This window comes from Mobula hypostoma, chromosome 1, assembly GCF_963921235.1.
Source record: "Mobula hypostoma chromosome 1, sMobHyp1.1, whole genome shotgun sequence".
In the NCBI taxonomy this organism is placed as follows: domain Eukaryota; kingdom Metazoa; phylum Chordata; class Chondrichthyes; order Myliobatiformes; family Myliobatidae; genus Mobula; species Mobula hypostoma.
The window spans coordinates 254,475,606-254,502,777 of NC_086097.1; the positions used below are offsets into that span (position 1 = coordinate 254,475,606).

The 27,172-nt window shown below is 46.8% G+C and overlaps 1 protein-coding gene across 2 annotated transcripts in view; it reads right to left on the reverse strand.

Moving 5' to 3' along the window:
• LOC134356477 (CDK5 and ABL1 enzyme substrate 1-like) overlaps nt 1-27,172 on the reverse strand; it is a 213,411-nt gene that overhangs the window by 75,383 nt on the left and 110,856 nt on the right. The window contains exons 4-5 of one of the 2 annotated variants that reach the window (XM_063067435.1): nt 23,836-23,913; nt 2,801-2,906 (exon numbers count right to left, since the gene is read on the reverse strand). In XM_063067435.1, coding sequence (XP_062923505.1) covers nt 2,801-2,906; nt 23,836-23,913 — 184 coding nt within the window. The remainder of the gene's footprint in view (nt 1-2,800; nt 2,907-23,835; nt 23,914-27,172) is intronic. The other variant, XM_063067438.1, reaches the window with a different exon arrangement.

The following is a 27,172-nucleotide window of genomic DNA, read 5'->3' on the forward strand; positions in this document are numbered from 1 at the left end:
TGTGATCCTAACTATATCATAATCATTAATAACAATCTGCACTTATCCCTGACATCTCCTCTGTACCTACTCCCCAGCACCTTAAACCCGTGCCCTCTTGTGGCAACCATTTCAGCCCTGGGAAAAAGTCTCTGACTATCCACGCAATCAATGCCTCTCATCATTTTATACACCTCTATCAGGTCACCTCTCATCCTCCGTCGCTCGAAGGAGAAAAGGCTGAGTTCACTCAACTTATTCTGATAAGGCATGCTCCCCAATCCAGGCAACATCCTTGTAAATCTCCTCTGCACCCCTTCTATGATTTCCACAACCTTCCTGTAGTGAGGCGACCAGAACTGAGCACAGTACTCCAAGTGGGGTCTGACAAGGGTCCTATATAGCCGCATAATTACCTCTCGGCTCCTAAATTCAATTCCACGATTAATGAAGGCCAATGCACCCTATGCCTTCTTAACCACAGAGTCAACCTGCGCAGCAGCTTTGAGCGTCCTATGGACTCGGACCCCAAGAGCCCTCTGATCCTCCACACTGCCAAGTGTCTTACCATTAATACTATATTCTGCCATCATATTTGACCTACTAAAATGAACCAACTCACACTTATCTGGGTTGAACTCCATCTGCCACTTCTCAGCCCAGATAATTGCGAAGAAAGCACGGCAGCACCTCTACTTCCTTAGGAGTTTCGGCATGACATCAAAAGCTTTGACAAACTTCTGTAGGTGTTTAGTGGAGATTGTATTGACTGGTGGCTTCACGGCCAAGCATGGAAATACCAATATTTGCACAACAGAGAAGCCTGCAAAAGGTAGTTGATTTAGCCCAGTACGTCACGGGTAAAGCCCTCCCAACCACTGAGCACATCTGCATGAAACACAGTCATAGGAAAGCAGCATCCATCATCAGAGATCCCCACCACCCAGGCCATGCTCTCTTCTCGCTGCTGCCATCACGTAGAAGGTACAAGTGCCTCAGATCTCGCACCACCAGGTTCAAGAACAGTTACTATCCCTCCACCATCAGGCTCTTGAACAAAGGGGATAACTACACTCACTTGCCCATCCATGGAGATGTTCCCACAACCAATGATCACACTTTAAGGGCTCTTTATCTTGTTATTTCATACTCTAGTTAAATTTTGCTATTTATTTATATTTGCATTTGCAGTTGTCTCCTGCACTCTACTTGACCTTTCATTGATCATTACTATCCTATATAATTTGCTGAGAATGCCTGCGAGAAAAGTCGTCCCAGGATTGTACATGGACTGGACCCCGGCACCTGGGAGGCAAACTACCACCCTAGTTTCTTTCCTGCGTCCACAGAATCGCCTGTCTGACCCCCTAATTACAGAGTCCCCTATCACTGCTGCCATCCTCTTCCCTCCCCTACCCTTCCGAGCCACAGGGCCAGACTCTGTGCCAGAGGCGCGGCCACTGTCGCTTCCCCCAGGTAGGCCGTCCCCCCAACAGTACTCAAACAGGGGTACTTATTGTCAAGGGGGACAGCCACAGGGGTACTCTCTGTCACCTCTCATCCTCATTTGTTCCCAAGAGAAAAGCCCTAGCTCGTACAACTTCCTCCCCAGGTAAGTCTCCTCTGCACCCTCTCTGAAGGTTCAAGGTGTGTTTGGTGTTGAATGGGATCTGGGATCAGCCTTGATGGAACGACAGAGCAGACTCGATTGGCTGTAAGGCCTAATTCTGCTCCTACGTCTTACAGTCTCATGGTCTTATGGATCCTTAGGTCAAAGACATAGTGCCCACCTCATAAAGCTACTGTAACATCAATCAGGCTTCAACACAAGGAAATCCAGAGTAACACACACTAAATGCTGGAGGCACTCAGCAGGTCAAGCAACATCTATGAAGCTTAATGTACAGTTGACGTTTTGGACTGAGACCCTTCATCAGAACTGAAAAGGAAAGGGGAATGAGCCAGAATAAGAAGGTGGGGGAGGGAAGGAATTCAAGCTAGAAGGTGACCGGTGAAGGCAGGTGGATTCCACAATCAGGCTCTCCTCTTACCCTTACTCATCCCCTCACCTACCCACTACCTCTCCTGCTGTCCCTCTTCCTCTCCTTTCTCCCTTAGTTCAACCTCCTCTCCTAACAGATTCCTTCTTCTTCAGCCCTTTACCTTTTCACCTATCACCTCCCAGCTTCTGACTTCACTCACCCCCTCCTCCCCTCCCACCTCCCAGCTTCTGACTTCACTCACCCCCTCCTCCCCTCCCACCTCCCAGCTTCTGACTTCACTCACCCCCTCCTCCCCTCCCACCTTCCAGCTTGCCCTCCTTCCTCTTCCCCCACCTTCTTGTCAGGCATCCACCCCCCTCCTTTCCTGAACTGTCAGTTGTTTATGCCCCTCTATAGATGCTGCCTGATTTGCTCCATTTTATTTTATTTTAAATTATTTATGACAGGCCCTTCTGGCCCACTGAGCTGCACGGCCCAACAGCCCACCGATTTAACCCGCACCTAGTCACACGGCAATTTACAACGACCAACTAATCCACACGGTAGTATGTCTTTGGACTGTGGGAGGAAGCTGGAGCACCTGGAAGAAACCCACACACACAAGAAGGAATGTACACACTTGCTTACAGAAGAAGTTGAAATTGAACTCTAAGCTCCAAAGCCCTGAGCAGTAATAGCATCATACTAACCACTATGTTCCAAAACTTTGTGTGTGTTACTAAGTGAACATGCTTATCTTTAAAGCTGTTGCAGTCATGTACAAAAGCCATCGATCTCCTTGGACCCATAGGCACTAAAGGCAGTGGTCGAAAACTCACCTTGCCATTTGCACCCAGTTCCACTCCTTCCAGACCAACCACCATCTCCTTGGCACTGATTCCTCCGGAAGGATGCCTTGGCCTCGCACCCTCCGCTTGCATCTCCCTGAAACCAGAGTGAATAAACATCATTTCAATTACAAAGTTCCACAACTTCCACTCGAACCTCCTGCACATTCACTGATGTTGCATCAAAACTGAGGGAGATTTTGATTCATGGTCAAGAGAACCACATTTGTGTTTAATTAATCAGCTAGTTGGTGTGGCAGCAACCACCTTGCACTCAACTAGAAAGCTGATGGCGGACTTCAGAAAGGGCAAGACGAGGGAACACGGACCAGTCCTCACAGAGCGATCAGAAGTGAAGAGCGTGAGCAATTTTACGTTCCTGTGTGCTAATATCTCTGAGAACTCACACTGGTCCCTACATACTGATGCAGCTGTAAAGAGCACGAGACAGTGGATATATCTCATTAGGAGTTTGAGGCAATTTGGCATATCACCGAAAACTCTTGAAAATTTCTACAGATGTACCGTGGAGAGCATTCTGACTGGCTGCATCACCGTCTCAACTTCCTTCCCAACTCCCTGTAGTCTTTTTTCAGGATCTCTTCCCAAGTCCCGGTGTTGGTCAATGCTGCCACCTCAGGCACTGTGAGGTGTCTGTAGCCCCTCACTGTTTGGTGAGATAAGAGGCAGGGCACCTGGAGTGTCACTTCCTTCCTTCCAGCCTCGCTGGCTTGGTGGTGGCTGAGGGCCAATACGATGTCAGCTGGTCCCAGTACAGCATGATTGCTTTCTGCCACACAGGAAACCGCACCCGGTACACACGTTGGAGATGCGGTGCAGCACCTCTCTCGTCCCTTCCAGTGGCTTCCAAGCTTGGAGGGGTAGTCCATTTCTCCGGAAGGTAAGTACACCCACACCAGGTACTGCAGCATTGGGGCCCTTCACAGCAGTGCACATCCTGCCTTTACCCAGGTCAACAGAAGGATTCACACAGCATCCCCAACGTCTTTGTGACCACAAAATAGCCAGCCGTCACCAGCTCATGCACGGCCACAGTATGTTGCACGCAGTCCCCGGGGGATGACCCTGCAGCAGAAGTCTGTGCCCTTGGAAAACTAATACCACCAGATCAGCAGCCCACCAGCACCACTGGAAAATGATGCTGCTGAGGTAGTAATGGGAGACAAAGAAATGGCAGATAAACTTAATGAGAACTTTACATCTGTCTTCACTGTGGAAGACACTAGCAGTGTGCCGGAGGTCCGTGAGTGTCAGGGAGCAGGAGTGAGTGCCATTGCTATTACAGAGGAAAAAGTGTTAGGCAAACTCAAAGGTCTAAGGTGGATAAGTCACCTGGCCCAGATGGATACATCCCTGAGTCCTGAGAGAGGTTGCTGAAGAAGTAACAGATGCATTAGTCCTGATCTTTCAGGAATGACTTGCTTCTGGCATAGTCCTGGAGAATTGTAAGATTGCAAATGTCATTGCACCCTTTAAGAAGGGTTAAGAACCCTAATGCGAGGAAGGCAAAAGAAAGAAGTTATAGGCCTGTTAGCCTAACCTCAGTGGCTGGGAAAGTGTTGGAGTCTGTTATTAAGGATGAGGTACTCACTGGAATTTAGAAGAATGCAAAGGGATCTCATTGAAACCTCCAGTAAACACTGATGCAAAATATTTATTCAGTTCATCCACCATTCCTTTGTTCCCTATTGCTACCTATCCAGTGTTATTTTCCAGCGGTCCGATATCTATTCTCACCTCTCTTTTACACTTTATATATCTGAAGAAACTTTCGGAATCATAGAAAAAGTACAGCACAGAAACAGGCCCTTCAGCCCATCTAGTCCATGCCGAACCATTGAAATTGCCTTCTCCCATCGACCTGCACCCGGACCTCAGTCCTCCAAATCCCTCCCATCCATGTACCTATCCAAACTTCTCTTAAATGTTGAAATCGAGCCCGCATGCACCACTTGTGCTGGCAGCTCATTCTGCACTCCAACAAACTTGCAAGTAAAGCAGTTTCCCGTCATGTTCCCCTTAAACTTTTCCCCTTTCATCCTTATCCCATGACATCTGATGGTAGTCCCACCTAATCTCAGTGGAAAAAAGCTGCTTGCATTTACCCGGCTTTTTCTTTCATAATTTTGTATACTTCTGTCAAATCTCCTCTCAATCTTCAATCTTCCAAGGAATAAAGTCCTAACTTATTTAATTTTTCCTTATAACTCAGGTCTTCTGGAAAATTTACATCCTTGTAAATTGTCTCTGTACTCTTTCAACCTCGTTTACATCTTTCCTGTAGGTAGGTGACCAAAACTACACACAATTCTCTAAATTAGACCTCAGAAATGTCTTATATAACTTCAACATAGCATCCTATCTCCTCTACTTAACATCTACAGACTCCAGAGCCTGCCGGCCCCGACGCTAGCAGGCATGAACTTTCAATTGCGGCTCCTGCCATTGATCTCGGCGGCTCCAACACCTCAGGACATATTCAAAACCCGGACTCCAGCAACGACCATGGACACATTCGAAGTGATTGCACAACCACCAACTGCGACTCCAGCCTTGAACTCCAGACCGGGTCTTTATGTGCTGCTGTTGTGACTCCCGTCTCCCCTTCCCCCACCACAACTCTGCAACTCCGTCTTCCTCAGATCCCACCGTCAGCTCCTGGGTCCTCAGAGGCTCCATCTTCCTCTCACCCCAACCCTCCCCTCTCCATTGACACCCCCAGCCTCCACCCTCCCCCCTCTGATCCCAGCTCTCAAGATTCCAGCCTTGAACTCCCGGCCGGTTCTTTATGTGCTGCTGTTGTGACTCCCGTCTCCCCTTCCCCCACCAATACTCTGAAATCCCGTCTCCCTCAGATCCCACCGTCAGCTCCTGGGCCCTCAGAGGCTCCATCTTCCTCTCACCCCAACCCTCCCCTCACCATTGACACCCCCAGCCTCCCCCCTCCCCCCTCCGATCCCAGCTCTCATCCATGCCGGGTCTTTACCATCCCCTCCGACCTTCAACTGTCGGAGGCAGAACGCTCTGTTCTCAGTAAGGGCCTCACGTTTGTCCCCCTTCGCCCACACCTCAGCGAGTTCCGTGTTCGCCATGATGCGGAACTTTTCTTCCGCCGTCTCCGTCTCCGAGCCTACTTCTTCGGCAAGGACTCTTCCACCCCCACCGATGACCCCTTCTCCCGTCTTCAACCCTCCTCTTCTTCATGGACACCCCGCTCTGGTCTTCTGCCTGCTCTGGATCTCTTTATTGCTAACTGCCGACGGGACATCAACCATCTCGACTTCACCGCACCTTGTCCCCATTCCAACCTCACTCCTTCGGAACGCTCTGCTCTCCACTCCCTCCACACTAATCCTAACCTTATTATTAAACCCGCTGATAAGGGGGGTGCTGTTGTAGTCTGGTGTACTGACCTCTACCTTGCCGAGGCGCAGCGACAACTCGCGGATACCTCCTCTTATTTACCCCTCGATCGTGACCCCACTAAGGAGCACCAGGCCATTGTCTCCCACACTATCACCGACTTTATCCGCTCAGGGGATCTCCCATCCACTGCTACCAACCTTATAGTTCCCACACCCCGCACTTCCCGTTTCTACCTCCTACCCAAGATCCACAAACCTGCCTGTCCTGGCCGACCTATTGTCTCAGCTTGCTCCTGCCCCACCGAACTCGTTTCTGCATACCTCGACACTGTTTTATCACCCCTTGTTCAATCCCTTCCGACCTATGTTCGTGACACTTCTCACGCTCTTAAACTTTTCGATGATTTTAAGTTCCCTGGCCCCCACCGCTTTATTTTCACCATGGATGTCCAGTCCTTATATACTTCCATCCCCCATCAGGAAGGTCTCAAAGCTCTATGCTTTTTTTTGGATTCCAGACCTAATCAGTTCCCCTCTACCACCACTCTGCTCCGTCTAGCGGAATTAGTCCTTACTCTTAATAATTTCTCCTTTTGCTCCTCCCATTTCCTCCAAACTAAAGGTGTAGCTATGGGCACCCGTATGGGTCCTAGCTATGCCTGCCTTTTTGTTGGGTTTGTGGAACAATCTATGTTCCATGCCTATTCTGGTATCTGTCCCCCACTTTTCCTTCGCTACATCGACGACTGCATTGGCGCTGCTTCCTGCACGCATGCAGAACTCGTTGACTTTATTAACTTTGCCTCCAACTTTCACCCTGCCCTCAAGTTTACCTGGTCCATTTCTGACACCTCCCTCCCCTTTCTAGATCTTTCTGTCTCTGTCTCTGGAGACAGCTTATCCACTGATGTCTACTATAAGCCTACTGACTCTCACAGCTATCTGGACTATTCCTCTTCTCACCCTGTCTCTTGCAAAAACGCCATCCCCTTCTCGCAATTCCTCCGTCTCCGCCGCATCTGCTCTCAGGATGAGGCTTTTCATTCTAGGCCGAGGGAGATGTCTTCATTTTTTAAAGAAAGGAGCTTCCCTTCCTCCACTATCAACTCTGCTCTTAAACGCATCTCCCCCATTTCACGTACATCTGCTCTCACTCCATCCTCCCACCACCCCACTAGGAATAGGGTTCCCCTGGTCCTCACCTACCACCCCACCAGCCTCCGGGTCCAACATATTATTCTCCGTAACTTCCGCCACCTCCAACGGGATCCCACCACTAAGCATATCTTTCCCTCCCCCCCCTCTCTGCATTCCGCAGGGATCGCTCCCTACACAACTCCCTTGTCCATTCGTCCCCCCCATCCCTCCCCACTGATCTCCCTCCTGGCACTTATCCGTGTAAGCGGAACAAGTGCTACACATGCCCTTACACTTCCTCCCTTACCACCATTCAGGGCCCCAAACAGTCCTTCCAGGTGAGGCATCACTTCACCTGTGAGTCGACTGGGGTGATATACTGCGTCCGGTGCTCCCGATGTGGCCTTTTATATATTGGTGAGACCCGACGCAGACTGGGAGACCGCTTTGCTGAACATCTACGCTCTGTCCGCCAGAGAAAGCAGGATCTCCCAGTGGCCACACATTTTAATTCCACATCCCATTCCCATTCTGACATGTCTATCCACGGCCTCCTTTACTGTAAAGATGAAGCCACACTCAGGTTGGAGGAACAACACCTTATATTCCGTCTGGGTAGCCTCCAACCTGATGGCATGAACATCGACTTCTCTAACTTCCGCTAAGGCCCCACCTCCCCCTCGTACCCCATCTGTTACTCATTTTTATGCACACATTCTTTCTCTCACTCTCCTTTTTCTCCCTCTGTCCCTCTGAATATACCTCTTGCCCATCCTCTGGGTCAACCCCCCCCCACTTGTCTTTCTTCCCGGACCTCCTGTCCCATGATCCTCTCGTATCCCCTTTTGCCTATCACCTGTCCAGCTCTCGGCTCTATCCCTCCCCCTCCTGTCTTCTCCTATCATTTTGCATCTCCCCCTCCCCCTCCAGCTTTCAAATCCCTTACTCACTCTTCCTTCAGTTAGTCCTGACGAAGGGTCTCGGCCTGAAACGTCGACTGCGCCTCTTCCTATAGATGCTGCTTGGCCTGCTGCGTTCACCAGCAACTTTGATGTATGTTCCTCTACTTAACACTTTGATTTATGCAGGCCAATGTGCCAAAAGCTTTCTTTATGACCCTATCTACCTGTGACACCACTTTCGATGAATTATGGACCTGTATTCCCAGATCCCTTTATTTTACCGCACTCCTCTGTACCCTGCTGTTCACTGTGTAAGACCTACCCTGGTTAGACCTACTGAGGTGTAACACCTTGCACTTAAGAAATAGGAGCAGGAGTCGGCCATCTCGCCCGTCGAGCCTGCTCCATCATTCAATAAGATCATGTCTGATTTGGCCACGGACTCATCTCCACCTACCTGCCTTTTCCCCATAACCCTTAATACACTTGGCTGTATTCAATTCCATTTGGCATTTTTCAGACCATTTTTCCAGATAATCCACATCCCTTTACATGCGAATGATAGCCTTCCTCACTGTCTACTACACCTCAACCTTGGTGTAATCAACCACATTATCATTAGACTGTTGATATATATGACAAACAACAAGCATTGATCCCTGTGGCACCCCACTAGTCGCAGGCCTTCAGTCAGAGAGAAAACCATCTACTACCACTCTCTGGCTTCTCCCACAAAGCCAACGTCTAATCCAATTTACTACCTCATCTTGAATACTGAGTGACTGAACCTTCTCGACCAACCTCCCCTCAGGTCCTTGTCAAAGGCTTTGCTGAAGTGCCTTCTTTTATATTTTTGTCTAGCTTACCCTTGTATTTCATCTATTCTCTCCTGATGGTTTTTTCAGTTGCCATCTGTTGATTTTTAAGCTTCCCACTCATTTTTGCTATATTATACCCCCTCTCCTTTGCTTTTATGATGTCTTTCGCTTCCCATGTCATCCAATATTGTCGCATCCTCCCATTAGAATACCTCTTCATCTTTGGGATGTACCTATCCTGTGCCTTCCAAATTGCCCCCAGAAATACCACCCATTACTGTGCTGCCATCATCCCTGCTAGTGACTCCTTCCAGTCAACTTTGGCCAGCTCCTCTCTCATACCTCTGTAATTCCCTTCATTCCACTGTAATATACATCTGACTTTATCTTCTCCCTTACAAACTGTAGGATGAATTCTATCATATTACAATAGATCCAGTCCAACCACCAAAGAAATGATGCACAAAGCAGATGGAATTTCATGCAGGCAAGTAAAAGGTGCTGCACTTAGGGAGGACAAACCAGGGTAGGTCTTACACAGTGAACAGTAGGACACTGAAGAGTACGGCAGAATAAAGAGATCTTGGAATACAGATCCATATTTCCTTGAAAGTGGCATCACAGGTAGATAGGGTTGCAAAGGAAACTTCTAGAACATTAGCCTTCATAAATCAAAGTACTGAGTATAGGGGATGGGATGTTATTTTGAAGTCGTATAAGACATTGGCGACACTTAATTTGGAGTACTGTGTGCAGTTTTGGCCTAAGGTTGAAAGAGTACAGAGAAAATTTGCAAGGATGATGCCGGGAGTAGAGGACCTGAGTTATAGGGAAAGATTGACTTGGTTGGGACTTCATTCCCGAGTACATACAAGAATGAGGGAAGGTTTGATAGAAGTATACAAGATTATGAGGGGTATAGATAGGGTAAAGGCAAGCAAGTGCTTTCCACTGAGGTTGGGTGAGACCTTGTCAAAGGTCAAAGGTCATGGGTTAAGGGCGAAAGGTGAAAAGCTTAAGTGGAAGATGAGGGTGGACCTCTTCACTCAGAGGGTGGTGAGAGTGGGGAACATGTTAGGGTTCCTCCAGTTCAGAGGAGAAAGCCAGCAGCTGCTGGGGCTTCTTAATGTTGCACGACGACCGCAGTGTCAGGCTGCTCATGGCATCGGGCACTCACAGTCCAGACTCGTGTGAGAAGAATTATAACCACAACAAGTTCAAAATCTCATTCTCCATTGAAAGGGATGGCACTAACGAGGGAAACAAGGGGGTAGTGTAGCGGTTAGCAGAGTCAGCAACCTGAGTTCAATTCCCGCCATTGTCCTTCAGGAGTTTGTACGTTCTCCACCTGACTGCAAGCATTTCTTCTAGGTGCTCCACTTTCCTCCCTCTGCCAAAGTTCAAAGTAAACTTATCTTCAATTTGCATGTGTCACCATGCACAACCTTGAGATTCATTTTCTTGTGGGCATTCACAGTAAATAGAAGAAACACAGTAGAATCAATGGAAGACCACACCAACAGGACAGAGAACAACCAATGTATAAAAAATGCTACAAACTGCGCAAATGGTAAAGGAAAGAGGTAAAAAAGAAATAGTAATATTAATAAATGAGCAATAGATATCGAGAATATGAGATGACTGTTTATTCCCCTTCATAGATGCCACCTGACTTGCTAAGTTACTCCAGCATTTGCTGTGTATAACGTTTTAAAGACACTGTATATAGTTCTGCAATTTTTCAATGAGTTAATGTAGTCAATTTTCTTTAAATGCATCTAAATCCTATTCGGTGCATTGATGGATTTTTCTCCTGAGCAGATCACAGGTTTGCATTGTTTGTGTTCCCTGCTCCCTACTTCCCCTTATTTTTGAAGGGTCAAACCCCTGTGAATTTGGGTCACAGTGATGTGGACAGCTCTGTTTCTGTTGGCTCTGGCTCTGTAGCTTTGAAAGCAGAGCTCTGACTGTGACATCCAGAAAGAGTGCACAGTCCAGTCACTGGAGGAATGATGCACAGCGCCATCCGATCACTTCCTATTGTTTAGTCTAGACAGGAACCCATGGATCAGCACGGTAGGCAGTCAGTAAATCTCCCATGACATTCCTGTCACTGCCCCAAAACATCAGGCTTGTGTTTAACATGATAACATGCAGAGAATGATAAAATCTTAACACTCACGCTTAAGGATAACTAATTAATTACATTGCCCAGTTGTCACTAAGGCCAGTTATCTCATAATGAAGTACCAGTGACGGTGGGTATTCCAGAAACAGATTTCACTTGGATAACAAGACTATAAGACAAAGGAGCAGAATTAGGCCATTCGGCCCATTGAATCTATTATCTCTCTATCCCATTCTTCTGCTCTTCTCCCTATAACATTTGATGCCCTGACTAATGAAGAGCCTATCCACCTCTGCCTTAAATACACGCAATGACTTGGCCTCCACAGCTGCCTGTGGCAATGAATACCACAGATTCACCACCCTCTGGCTAAAGAAATTCCTCCTCAACTCTGTTCTAAATGGACGCTCTTCTCTATTCTGATGCTGTGACCTCTGGTCCTAGAATCTCCCACTGTTGGAACCATCCTCTCCACATCTACTCTGTCTAGGCCTTATAATATTCAATAGGATTCAATGAGATCCCCCCCGCCCCCCGTCATTCTTCTAAACTCCAGAGCCAGAGTCATTGAATACTGCTCTTACCCTAACCCTATCACAATTGTAAAATGTTCCCAGTATTGAAAGTGTTGCATGGAGCTGTTTTTTAATCCCACTACAGAAAGTCTGCGCACCAATTGTTGTTATCTTATTCGTAGACCATTAGACCCAGGAGCAGAAAAAGGCTACTCTGTCCATCAAGTCTGCTCCGCCATTCCATTATGGCTGATCCCGGATCCACCTCAACCCCGTATGCCTACCTTCTCAACATATCCTTTGATGCTCTGACCGATCAGGAAATGTTCAACTTCTGCCTTAAATATACCCATGGACTTGGCTCCACCACAGTCTGTGGCAGACCATTCCACAGATTCACTACTCTCTGGCTAGTGATTACATTTCTTTGTATGATTCTGGAAGCTTTTTTGGATCACACGTTTGGAATTAGGGCTCTCAGATGGGTTAACTAATAACTCTGATACACTAATTTGAATGGAAAACGGAGATTTGTTAAGTGTGTCCAGGATGGATTCCTGTCACAGTATGTGGAAAGGCTGACCAGGGGGAATGCCATACTAGATCTAGTACTAGGTAATGAACTAGGTCAGGTCACAGATCTCTCAGTGGGTGAGCATCTGGGGGACAGTGACCACCGCTCCCTGGCCTTTAGCATTATCATGGAAAAGGATAGAATCAAAGAGGACAGGAAAATTTTTAATTGGGGAAGGCCAAATTATGAGGCTATAAGGCTAGAACTTGCGGTTGTGAACTGGGATGATGTTTTTGCAGGGAAATGTACTATGGACATGTGGTCGATGTTTAGAGATCTCTTGCGGGATGTAAGGGATAAATTTGTCCCGGTGAGGAAGATAAAGAATGGTAGGGTGAAGGAACCATGGGTGACAAGTGAGGTGGAAAATCTAGTCAGGTGGAAGAAGGCAGCATACATGAGGTTTAGGAAGCAAGATCAGATGGGTCTATTGAGGAATATAGGGAAGCAAGAAAGGAGCTTAAGAAGGGGCTGAGAAGAGCAAGAAGGGGGCATGAGAAGGCCTTGGCGAGTAGGGTAAAGGAAAACCCCAAGGCATTCTTCAATTATGTCAAGAAAAAAAGGATGACAGGAGTGAAGGTAGGACAGATTAGAGATAAAGGTGGGAAGATGTGCCTGGAGGCTGTGGAAGTGAGCGAGGTCCTCAATGAATACTTCTCTTCGGTATTCACCAATGAGAGGGAACTTGATGATGGTGAGGACAATATGAGTGAGGTTGATGTTCTGGAGCATGTTGATATTAAGGGAGAGGAGGTGTTGGAGTTGTTAAAATACATTAGGACAGATAAGTCCCCGGGGCCTGACGGAATATTCCCCAGGCTGCTTCACGAGGCGAGAGAAGAGATTGCTGAGCCTCTGGCTACGATCTTTATGTCCTCGTTGTCCACGGGAATGGTACTGGAGGATTGGAGGGAGGCGAATGTTGTTCCCTTGTTCAAAAAAGGTAGTAGGGATAGTCCGGGTAATTATAGACCAGTGAGCCTTACGTCTGTGGTGGGAAAGCTGTTGGAAAAGATTCTTAGAGATAGGATCTATAGGCATTTAGAGAATCCTGGTCTGATCAGGGATAGTCAGCATGGCTTTGTGAAGGGCAGATCGTGTCTAACAAGCCTGATAGAGTTCTTTGAGGAGGTGACCAGGCATATAGATGAGGATAGTGCAGTGGATGTGATCTATATGGATTTTAGTAAGGCATTTGACAAGGTTCCACACGGTAGGCTTATTCAGAAAGTTAGAAGGCATGGGATCCAGGGAAGTTTGGCCAGGTGGATTCAGAATTGGCTTGCCTGCAGAAGGCAGAGGGTGGTGGTGGAGGGAGAACATTCAGATTGGAGGATTGTGACTAGTGGTGTCCCACAAGGATCTGTTCTGGGATCTCTACTTTTCGTGATTTTTATTAACGACCTGGATGTGGGGGTAGAAGGGTGGGTTGGCAAGTTTGCAGACGACACAAAGGTTGGTGGTGTTGTAGATAGTGTAGAGGATTGTCAAATATTGCAGAGAGACATTGATAGGATGCAGAAGTGGGCTGAGAAGTGGCAGATGGAGTTCAACCCAGAGAAGGGTGAGGTGGTAAACTTTGGAAGGACAAACTCCAAGGCAGAGTACAAGATAAATGGCAGGATACTTGGTAGTGTGGAGGAGCAGAGGGATCTCGGGGTACATGTCCACAGATCCCTGAAAGTTGCCTCACAGGTGGATAGGGTAGTTAAGAAAGCTTATGGGGTGTTAGCTTTCATAAGTCGAGGGATAGAGTTTCAGAGTCGCAATGTAATGATGCAGCTCTATAAAACTCTGGTTAGGCCACACTTGGAGTATTGTGTCCAGTTCTGGTCACCTCACTATAGGAAGGATGTGGAAGCATTGGAAAGGGTACAGAGGAGATTTACCAGGATGCTGCCTGATTTAGAAAGTATGCATTATGATCACAGATTAAGGGAGCTGGGGCTTTACTCTTTCGAGAGAAGGAGGATGAGAGGAGACATGATAGAGGTGTACAAGATAATAAGAGGAATAAATAGAGTGGATAGCCAGCGCCTCTTCCCCAGGGCGCCACTGCTCGATACAAGAGGACATGGCTTTAAGGTAAGGGGTGGGAAGTTCAAGGGGGATATTAGAGGAAGGTTTTTTACTCAGAGAGTGGTTGGTATGTGGAATGCACTGCCTGAGTCAGTGGTGGAGGCAGATACACTAGTGAAGTTTAAGAGACTGCTAGACAGGTATATGGAGGAATCTAAGGTGGGGGCTTACATGGGAGGCAGGGTTTGAGGGTTGGCACAATATTGTTGGCCGAAGGGCCTGAACTGTGCTGTACTATTCTATGTTCTATGAGGAGGAATTTCTTTAGCCAGAGCGTAGTGAATCTGCAGAATTCGTTGCCACAGGCAGCTGTGGAGGCCAAGTCCTTATGTATATTTAAGGCAGAGGTTGATAGATTCTTGATTGGTCAGGGCACGAAGTGATACGGGAAGAAGGCAGGAGATTGGGGCTGTGAAGAAAATTGGATCAGCCATGATAAAATGGTGGAATAGACTCGAAATCTGCTTCTATATTTTATAGTCTTATGGTATCTGTACAGATTGCAGAGTTTATGTATCTGTGCACTCTTCAGGGTGAATGTATCCATACAGTTCTCACGGTGTAAATATGATTGATCGCGGTATTTAAGATCGTCATAGCCAAGGGAGGTAGCAGGGATAAGCTCTCACTACCTACTAACTGCTCCCAATGGCATGCGCCTCGAATAGCCTCTGACAACCAGTCCCAGCTTCTGGCCTTCACATGTGGCTTAGATACTAAGCCAGGCCAAACCGTTTCTATTGACAGGAAAAGGGGCAAAGGCAGGTATTAAAAATTTTCCCCCTTTTACATTGCAACTTATCCTGTTGACTGGAATTTTGCTCCATAATCAGCCTCTCCTTGCTAGGAGTCTCACTACACATTGCCTGTTTGTAAACCAACAGCACCATCCTCAGCCATATCACTCTGGTTCCCATCCCCTGCCAGGTTAGTTTAAACTCTCCCCAACAGCTCTAGCAAACCTGTCTGAAAGGATTTTGGTCCCAGTCAGGTTCAGGTGTAACCCGTCCCTTTTGTATAGGTCATACCACCCCCCCCCCCACAAATCTGAACCTCTTCCCCCCTGTACCAGTTCCTCAGCCACACGTTCACCTGCCAAATCACCCTATTCTTACCCTCACTGGCGTGTGGCACAGGCAGCAATCCAGAGAGTACTACCCTGGAGGTCCTGCTTCTCAGTTTTCTACCTGGTTCCCTAAAATCTCTTTTCAGGACCTCCTCACATTTCCATCCTATGTCATTGGTACCAATATGTACCAAGATTTCTGCCTGCTCACCATCCTCCTTTAGAATGCCATGGACTCGATCCAAGACATCCCTGACCCTGGCACGTGGGAGGCAACAAAACACGTGGGTCTCTATCGCAACCACAGAATCTTGTGTCTATTCCTCTAATGTCAGAATCCCCCGTCACTACTGCGGTCCTCTCTCCCCTCCCCCCCACCCCCTCTGAGCCACAGTGCCAGAGCATCGGCTGCTGCCGGGAAGGTCAGCATGCTTATTATTGAGGGGGCTGGCAAAAGGAGAACTCTGCACTGGCAGCCCACTTCCCTTCCTTCTCCTGACATTTACCAACCTACCTGCCTCCTGCAACTTGGGGGCTACTTTCCTCACAGGTTTACAGCACCGTCTGTATGGAGGGGCAGGGTCCACGGCATGGGATCGGGGAAAGCTGAGAGAGCTCTAAGCTCAGCCAGCACCATCAGGCCTCCCCCCAGCACATCGAGGACATATTCAAAAGGTGATGCCTCAAAAAGGTAACGTCTGTCTTCATGGACTCTCATCACCCAGGACCTGCCCTCTTCTCACTGTTACCATCAGGGAGGAGGTACAGGAGCCTGAAGACACACACTCAGTGATTCAGAAACAGCTTCTTCCCTCCGCTATCAGATTTCTGAATGGACATTGAACCCATGAACACCACCTCACTATTTTTCTTTTTCTCCTCTCTTTTTGCACTATTTGTTTAATTTTGTATACATACATACATACAGTATATTGGTAGTTTTCTTATTGTGTATTCAATGTACTGCTGGCAGGATAAAACAGGGTTCTGGCACTATCACCGCTTATGTTGTTCCACGTAAAACCAGAAGTTAACTTTACTTCCTGCAAACCAAAGCACAGCCCGAGGGGCGTCAGAGATACATCTTACAGCTTAACTGAAACTCTGTAGAAAAGAACTCTCTTTTGCTCCACCACTATCCTTGACCTTCTCCGAACTGTAAAAGCAAAAACTGAACAGAAATGATTACCTCACAGAATAACAGAGTTGATGCATACTGCTCAGACACTGGAGGATGACAGGCTAGAGATGAATTCTTCACCGGTCTGGCCACCCTGCAGCCGCCAGATGCACTGGTGATTGACGGACAGTGCCACTGTGCTGCCTGCTGCCTCAGTACCAAGCACGAAGCAGCGCCGCACATTACCACATCAGCCCTCGCCGGGGTCTGACAGAACAAGCCAGAGACAGCCAAGATAACAGCTTACTACGTCCCATCAAAACCTCAAATTAAAGTGTTATTTTGGTCTTGTTTTCAAATTATACTTAAATATTGTTTCAAAGGCAAAATGTTAATGTTTACTTTGTCTACAGATCCAGAATGATGTCATACTGATAAATGCTTAGTATCACAAAACAACATTAAAGGTTTGATGGATACTCGTTTTCTCAGGAATGTTTTTTATATAAATGTAATCACTTAAACACACGGAGATTGATGTGTAGAAATCAGCAGCTAAGAGACCATAAGACTGTAAGGCATACAATCAAAACTAGGCCATTTGGCCCATCAAGTCTTTTGACTAGTACACCAGATTGAACATAAAGGTGGAAATTCCTGCAACCGACTTCACCTCCTCCTCAAAAAATCCATTCCAGTAGTGAGATGCTACCTGGTCTTAATAAACCCAGGTGGAGGTCTGATCAAAGAAGACAAAGATTAGCTTTATTTGCCACATGTACATTGAAACTTTGAAACATACAGGAAAATGCGTTGCTTGTGACAGCGACCAACACAGTCCATGGACGTGCTGAGGGCAGCCCACAAGTGTCACCACGTTTCTGCCACTAACATAGCATGCCCACAACTTACTAATCATATTGCGTACATCTTTGGAATATGGGAGGAAACCAGAGCACCTGAAAGAAATCCATATGCACCCGGGAGAACAAATTAGCTCCTTACAGACTGTGCAGGGAATCGATGGTAAACGCTCGTGTTATAAAGTTATTGCGCTAACCACTACATCAACTGCCACACCAATTCATGCCTTTCTAAATGAAAGTTTGTATTGTCCCGTCAAATAGATGCCAATCAGTTAGCCAAAGTTAAAATAAGTATGTTACAATTAATTTTTAAACATTATCTATATTAGGATCTTGTTAAGCAACCTCATGTGCTGCACCTTGTCAAAGTCCTTCTGAAAATCTAAGTAAACAACAGCCACTGATTCTTCTTTGTCTTTCCTGCCTGTTATTTCATCAAGGAATTCCAGTAGATTCAGTAGATTTCAAGGAAACCATGCTGATTTTGTCCTATTTTATCATGTGCCCCCAAGTACCCTGAAACCTCATCCTTAGTAACAGACCCCAATGCTTTTCCAACCACGGAGGTCAGGCTAACTGGCTGAGAGTACCCTTTCTTCTGCCTCTCTCTTAAAGGGTAAAAGAATAGCACACGTGACTTGTGGTGAGGGCTGCATACCATTGCAGACTTCAAAGCTGAACATTGTGGTGCCGCCAACATCGCAGCCTCTTTCCCAGATGAGCTCAATCGCTCTTATGCTTGGTTCGATGTCACTAACTCTGAGCCTCCGAGGAAAGCCACCGCTACAACCTGCAACCTGGTCATCTCTGAGGCTGAGGTACGCAGATGTTTCCAACGAGTGGACAGTCACAAGGCTGCGGGACCGGATGGCATCCCAGGGCGAGTACTCAAGATGTGCGCAGCACAACTGGCAGGTGTGTTTACTGACATTTTTAATCTCTCCTTCTCCCAGTGTAGAGTGCCCTCCTGCTTCAAATTATCCACCATTGTGCCTGTACCAAACAAGACCAAGGTAACATACCTGAACGACTGGCGTCCTGTCACACCCAGCTCAATAATAAGCAAATGCTTTGAGAGGCTGGTCAAGGATTACATCTGCAGCACGCTGCCACCCACACTGGACCCCCTACATTTCACCTACCGACACAACCGATCGACAGATGACGCAATAGCCACAGCTCTGCATACCCTTTATTGTGTGCAGTTTTGGTTCCCTAATCTGAGGAAAGACATCTTTGCCATAGAGGGAGTACAAAGAAGGTTCACCAGATTGATTCCTGGGATGGCAGGACTTTCATATGATGAAAGACTGGATCAACTAGGCTTATACTCGTTGGAATTTAGAAGATTGAGGGGGAATCTGATTGAAACGTATAAAATCCTAAAGGGATTGGACAGGCAGAAGCAGGAAGATTGTTCCCGATGTTGGGGAAGTCCAGAACGAGGGGTCACAGTTTGAGGATAAAGGGGAAGCCTTTTAGGACCGAGATTAGGAAAAACTTCTTCACACAGAGAGTGGTGAATCTGTGGAATTCTCTGCCACAGGAAACAGTTGAGGCCAGTTCATTGGCTATATTTAAGAGGGAGTTAGATATGGCCCTTGTGACTAAAGGGATTGGGGGGTATGGAGGGAAGGCTAGTACAGGGTTCTGAGTTGGATGATCAGCCATGATCATACTGAATGGCGGTGCAGGCTCGAAGGGCCGAATGGCCTACTCCTGCACCTATTTTCTATGTTTCTATGTTTACCGTCCTTACATACCTGGAGAAGAAGGATGCTTATGTGGGAATGCTGTTCTTGGACTACAGTTCAGCATTCGACACCATAATTCCATCCAGGCTCGACAAGAAGCTCGGCCTTCACCCTGCCTTGTGCAGCTGGATCCTGGACTTCCTGTCAGATCACCGGCAGGTGGTAAGAGTGGGCTCCCTCACTTCCGACCCTCTGACTCTCAATACAGGAGCCCCTCAGGTCCCCTCCTTTACTCCCTGTATACCAATGACTTTATCACCACCCACAGCTCTAATCTGCTAATTAACTTTGCTGATGACACTACATTTATTGGCCTTATCTCAAACAATAACGAGCTGGCCTACAGGGAAGAAGTCATCTCTCTGACACAGTGGTGCCAAGAAAACAACCTCTCCCTCAATGTTGCGAAAACAAAGTAGCTGGTCGTGGATTACAGGAGGAATGGAGACCGGGCTAACCCCTATTGACATCAATGGATCTGGGGTTGAGAGGGTAAACAGCTTTAAGTTCCTCGGCATCCACATCACTGAGAACCTCACACGGTCTGTACACACCGGCTGTGTGGTGAACAAGGCACAACAACACCTCTTTCACCTCAGACGGTTGAGTAAGTTTGGTATGAACCCCCAAATCCTAAGAACTTTCTACAGGAGCACAATTGAGAGCATCCTGACTGGCTGCATCACTGCCTGGTATGGGAAATGTACCTTCCTTAGTCGCAGGACTCTGCAGAGAGTGGTGCGGACAGCCCAGCACATCTGTAGTTGTGAACTTCTCATGATTCAGGACATTTACAAGGACAGGTGTGTAAAAAGATCCCGTAGGATCATTGGGGACCCGAGCCATCCCAACCACAAACTGTTCCAGCTGCTACCATCTGGGAAGTGGTACCGTAGCATAAAAGCCAGGACCAACAGGCTCCGGGACAGCTTCTTCCACCAGGCCATCAGATTGATGAACTCACGCTGATTTGAATGTACTCTATATTTCATTGACTGTTCTACTTATAATAAATTATTATAAATTACTATGATTGCACATTGCACATTTAGACGGAGACGTAATGTAAAGATGTTTACTTCTCATGAATGTGAAGGATGTAAGAAAGAAAGTAATTTATTCAATTCAAGAGAGTTGAGGGTAGATATAGGACCAATAGAAAATGACGCTGGAGATATTGCAATGAGAGACGCAGAGATGGCAGAAGAACTGAACGTGTATTTTGTATCATTCTTCACACTGGAAGATACCTGCAGTATACTGGACATTCAAGAGGGTTAGGGAAGTGAAGTATGTGCAGTGAAAATTACAAATGTGAAGGTGCTCAGGAAGCTTAATGGTCTGAGGGTGGATAAATCTCCTGGACCTGATGGAATGCACCCTCGGGTTCTGAAGGAAGTAGCTGAAGAGATTAACGATGATCTTTAAAGAATCGATAGATTCTGTCATTGTCCCAGATGACTGGAAAATTGCAAATGTGACTCCGCTATTTAAGAAGGGTGGGAGGCAGCAGAAAGGAAACTATAGACCTGTTAGCCAGACATCAGTGGTTGGGAAGTTGTTGGAATCGATTTTTAGGGATGAGATTATGGAATACCTGGACGCATATGACAAGGTAGGCCAAAGTCAGCATGGTTTTCTGAAAGGAAAATCCTGCCTGACGCACCTACTGCAAATTTTTGAGGAAATTTCAAGCAGTGTAGACAAAGGAGATGCAGTAGATGTGGTGTTCTTGGATTTTCAGAAGGCCCTTCACAAGTTGCCACACATGAAGCTACTTAGCAAGGTAAGAGCCCATGGAATTACAGGGAAGTTACTAGCATGGGTGGAGCATTGGCTGGTCGGCAGAAAACAGAGAATGGGAATAAAGGGATCCTATTCTGGCTGGCTGCTGGTTACCAGTGGAGTTCCACAGGGGTCGGTGTTGGGACCGCTGCTTTTTATGATGTATGTCAATGATTTAGACTGTGGGATTAATGGATTTGTGGCTAAATTTGCCGATGATACAGAGATAGGTGGAGGAGCGGGTAGTGTTGATGAAACAGACAGCCTGCAGAGAGACTTAGATAGTTTAGGGGAATGGACAAAGAAGTGGCAAATGAAATACAATGTTGGAAAGTGTATGGTCATGCACATTCATGGTGGAAGAAATAAGCGGGCAGACTATTATTTAGACGGGGAGAGAATTCAAAATGCAGAGATGCAAAGGGACTTGTGCAGGATACCCTAAAGGTTAACCTCCAGGTTGAGTCGGTGGTGAAGAAGGTGAATGCAATGTTGGCATTCATTTCTAGAGGTGTAGAGTATAAGAGCAGGGATGTGATGCTGGGGCTCTATAGGGCATTCATGAGACCACACTTGGAGTACTGTGGGCAGTTTTGGCCTCCTTATGTTAGAAAGGATATACTGACATTGGAGAGGGTTCACAGAACGTTCACGAGAATGATTCCAGGAATGAAAGGGTTACCATATGAGAAATGTCTGGCAGCTCTTGGGCTGTATTCCCTGGAGTTCAGGAGAATGAGGGGGGAATCTCATAGAATCATTCGAAATGGTAAAAGGCCTGAACAGATTAGATATGGCAAAGTTATTTCCCATAATAGGGGATTCTAGGACAAGAGGGCATGACTTCAGGTTTGAAGGGTGTCCATTTAGAATAGAAATGCGGAGAAATTGCTTTAGTCATACGGTGGTACATCTGTGGAATTTGTTGTCACGAGCGGCTGTGGAGGCCAAGTCTTTGGGTGTATTTAAGGCAGAGATAGATAGGTTCTTGATTAGCCAGGACATCAAAGGGTATGGGGTGAAAGCAGGGGAGTGGGGATGACTGGAAGAATTGGATCAGCCCATGACTGAATGGTGGAGCAGACTCGATGGGCCGAATGGCCTGTTTCTGCATGGTCTCATGGAAATCCATCGAATATTGAAATGCCTAGATAGAGTGAAATTGGAGGGGATGATTCCTATGGTGGGGGCGTCTAGGAACAGAGGGCACAGTTAGAGAATTGAGGTATATCTATTCAGTACACAGGTGAGGAGGAATTTCTTTAGCTGGGGTTGATGAATCTGAGAAAGTCGCTGTCACAGATGGCTGTGGGGACCAAGTGATTGGGTACATTTAAAATGGAGATTGATAGGATTGGTCAAGGCATCAAAGATTATGGATGAAAGGCAGGAGAATGGCATTGAGAGGGTAATAAACAAGCCATGATGGTGCAAACCCGATGGGCCGAATGGCCTAATTCTGCTCGTGCGTCTTTTGATCTTAAGGTCTTTTTGATTTTGTCCCCATATTACACTGCAACTCATCCCACTGACTTTAATTTTCCCTATCATCTGCCTGTCCTTCCTCACAGTCTCATTACACACTGCATCTCCTTGTACACCAACTACCTTATCCTCAGCCCTATCACTCCGGTCCCCACCCCACCGCCAGGTTAGTTTGAACTCTCCGCAGAGCTCAAGCAAACGTGCCCGCAACTATATTGATCCCCTCGGGTTCATGTTTGTACAGGTCATATCTTCCCCAGAGGAAATCCCAATGATCCAGAAAACTGATGGGGCCCTCCAAAGGAAGGAAAACTCTTCTGTCAAACCTCCACTGCCTTGTGACCATACTTGTGACAAAGGGAAAAACTTCTATAAGACCAATAGGACCATAAGACATAGGAGCAGAATTAGGCCATTCAGCCCATCAAGTCTGCTCTGCTATTCCATCATGGCTGATCACGGATTCCACTCAACCCCATACACTTGCCTTCTTGCCATATCCTTTGATGCCCCGACTGATCAGGAAACTATCAACTTCCGCATAAAATATACCCATGGACTTAGCCTCCACCTCAGTCTGTGGCAGACCATTCCACAGATTTACTACTCTCTGGCTAAAAAAAATTTCTCCTTACCTCTGTTCTGAAAGGTTACCCCTTAATTTTGAGGCTGTGTTCTCTAGTTCTGGATACCCCCACCACAGAAAATATCCTCTCCACATCCACCATATCTAGTCCTTTCAACATTCGGTAGGTTTCAATGAAATCCCCCGCAACTCTTCTAAATTCCAGCGAATACAGGCCCAAAGCTGCCAAACACTCCTCATGTGTTAACCCCTTCATTACCAGAATCATCCTTGTGAACCTCCTCTGGACTCTCTCCAATGACAACACATCCTTTCTGAGATATGGGCCCTAAACTGTTGACAATACTCCAAGTGCCACCTGAGTAGAGTTTATAAAGGCTCAGCATCATCTCATTGCTTTTATATTGCATTTGCCTTCTTTAGTACAGACTCGACCCCCAGGTAAAAATCCAGACGTAGAGCCCCTATGGCAGTTGTGCTGACTGGCAACTCCTGCGACGCCACTGGTGCCAAACTGTATCGGTCTTTGCTGTTCCTTTGGATTCATCAGCTGGGGAGAGAGGGGGAGCCTGCTGCCTGGGCAACAGCTTGCTCTCCATATCGCTCTGCCCTGACTTGTGTATCACGTAGACAGCTGGAACGCAACATGTATTGTCAACCCCGACTAGCGGAGGCCTCATACCAACTTGAGATTGATTTTCTTGCAGCCACTCACAGTAGAACAAAGATGTACAATAGAAACAATGAATATGTGTCACAGGAGATGCCACAAAAGTAGAAAATAGAGCCTGCGTAATGTGGTGTGGGGGCAGTTACTCTACTCACCCAGGCTGAGCGCTGTCTTGATACGGCATTACTGAGAACACCGAGCAGAACGACCTCTTGCCGCTGATTAACACTATCCTAGAAAGGCAGAGATTGACAAATTACTCATAATTAGCTTTTAGGAATCCAGCAACCAGAGGAATGTAATCACTTTCTCCACGTCAGCAGCACCAGGTATCACAGCACTGATACACAGCGAGTCTCGATTTATATGAACTTCCAAAAATAAACCATTGGTTTGTGCTTGTTATTAGGCAATGTCGCGCATCAAGGCTTCAGCAGGGGTTCTCAACCTCGGTTAACGGGAGGGGTCCACAGCATAAAAATCTGGGAACACTTGCATTCACCAGAGGGTGGTGAATCTGTGAAATTCATTGCCACAGATGGGTGTGGAGGGCAAGTCATTGGGAATATTTAAAGCAGAGGTGAACAGATTCTTGATTAGTCAAGGCATCAAAGGTTACAGGGAGAAGGCAGGAGAGTGGTCCTCGCCGGCCAATATAAGACCATAAGCAAAATGAGCAGAACTAGACTGTTCAGCCCATCAAGTCTGCTCCAGCATTTTATCACAGCTGATTTATCATTCCTCTCAACCCCATTCCCCTGCCTTCTCTCTGTAACCTTTGACACCCTGACTCATCAACTGTTCCTCATATTCATTCCCAGGTTTCACTGCTGGTGGTCCTTCCCTGGCAACATACACAATTCAAGCCCTTTCTCTGCCATCGTTAATTGTACCAGTACAGAGTTGGATAATGAAAACCGGACCCTGTCCTGAATTTGCCCACAAACACTACTTCCTTATTCAGGAAATTCACTCACATTCATACAGACACGGAAAAGCTTACTCAGTAACGCTCCTCCTTACTGCAGCCTCAAAGCACCACTCTCTACCTGAACCTCCCTCCTCCCTCATTTATTCATTCCTCGCTCTTTTATATCAATTCCAAAGTTCATATTTCCATGTGTTCAGGACAAAGATGCAAACGGAGAAAATCACTGCAACACTGCCCTCCCCGCAAGCTGCCTTTTCCAAAAGCTCCCTTCCAGAAAGCTCCATAGGGCTATTAAAACAAAAGCTTCACGCCAACTTAAATATATATTCCTCCAGACAGTGAGTCTGATCAACCATTCTAGTTTGCCACCCACCCCCTCTATCTACTGCAACAGGCCGTAAACACTTTATCACTTTCATAATGCTCTGTAGATTGTAAATATATGCTGGTATTATGCACATTATATTACATATCGATACTTTAATCACTAAGTTTACTTTCTATATCATTTCATATTCTTTGTAAGTGTTGCATGCTGTTGCCTGAACAACACACCACGGCCATTCCGAACACATGTAAATGGATATGATGAATAAAGATGATCCTTGATCTAACACTCTTCCTTTCCAGCAAACTCTACACTCAGCTTCCACTTCTCTACTCATTCCCTTTCACCCTTCACACTGTCAGAGTCCGACCTGCTCTGAACATTTTGTCACTTAGTCAATTCTCCTCAACCTACTTCACCATCATGCAGCCATGACTGGGTCTGATCCTCCAGAGTTACTGCCCTGCCCCTTCAGCCCAGGTTCGTCAGAGGACTACTAACTCCCACAGCTGCTCTCAGTTACAACCATGTGATGAATTTCATTCTCAAAGGGAGTTTTATCATTGATTTGTCATAACATGGGACAAATATACCAAACGCTCCCCTATATTATTACCTCTGTTGTAATATGTAAAAGCACAAATAGATAATGTTAACATGAGAGATCATCAATTGTGCCCAGTGCTTCCAAAATGGTGAGACCTGTCATAAAAGGGGCTACTACATCATCGAGCACCTCCGCTCCATCTGCCAAAATCAGAACTTCCCGGTGGTCAAATATTTTAATTCTGATTACATAAGAACATAAGACATAGCAGCAGAATTCGGCCATTTGGTCCATTGACTCTGCTCCACCATTCAATCATGGCTGATCCTTTTTGCTTTCCTCAGCCCCACTTCCCGGCTTTTTCCCTGTAACCTTTGATGCCGTGTCCAATCAAGAACCTACCCAACGACCTGGCCTCCACAGCTGCCTGTGTTAATCAATTCCACAAATCCACCAGCTTTTGGATAAAGACATTTCTCTGCATCTCTGTTTTAAATGGATGCCCCTCTATCCCGAGGCTGTGCCCTCTTGACCTAGACTTGCCACAATGGGTAACACTTTTTCCACATTTATTCTGCCTGAGTCTTTCAACATTCCAAATGTTTCAATGAGATATCCTCTCATCCTTCTAAATTCCAGCGAGTACAGACCCAGAGTCATCAAATGTTCCTGGAATAACCGTTCCATTCCTGGAATCATCCTTGTGAACCTCCTCTGAGTCCTCCCCAATGCCAGCACATCATTTCTTAGATGATGATCACAAAACTGTTGACAATACTCAAGGTGAGGATTCACCAGTGCCTTATAAAGCCTCAGCATCACATCTCTGCTCTTGTATTCCAGATCTCTTCAAATGAACACCTGAACACATCCCTCTGCAACTGGATCCTAGACTTCCTGACTGGGACACCCCAGTCAGTCCAGATCGGGAGCAGCATCTCCAAGACCATCACACTGAGCATGGGGGCCCCCCAGGGCTGTGTGCTCAGTCCACTGCTGTTCACTCTGCTGACCCACGTCTGTGCTGCAACACACAGCTCGAACCACATCATCAAGTTCGCCGATGACACTACCGTGTTGGGTTTCATCAGCAAGAACGATGAGTCAGCATACAGAGAGGAGGTGCAGCGGCTAACGGACTGGTGCAGAGCCAACAACCTGTCTCTGAATGTGAACAAAACAAAAGAGATGGTTGTTGACTTCAGGAGGACACGGAGCGACCACTCTTCGCTGAACGTCGTTGACTTCTCTGTAGAGATTGTTAAGAGCACCAAATTTCTTGGTGTTCACCTGGAAGAGAAATTCACCTGGTCCCTCAACACCAGCTCCATAGCAAAGAAAGCCCAGCAGCATCTCTACTTTCTGCGAAGGCTGAAAAAAGTCCATCTCCCACCCCCCATCCTCAACACATTCTACAGAGGTTGTATTGAGAGCATCCTGAGCAGCTGCGTCACTGCCTGGTTCGGAAATTGTACCATCTCGGATCGCAAGACCCTGCAGCGGATAGTGAGGTCAGCTGAGAAGATCATCGGGGTCTCTCTTCCCGCCATCACAGACATTTACACCAAACGCTGCATCCGCAAGGTAAACAGCATTATGTAGGACCCCACGCACCCCTCATACACACTCTTCTCCCTCCTGCCATCTGGCAAAAGGCACCGAAGCATTCGGGCTCTCACGACCAGA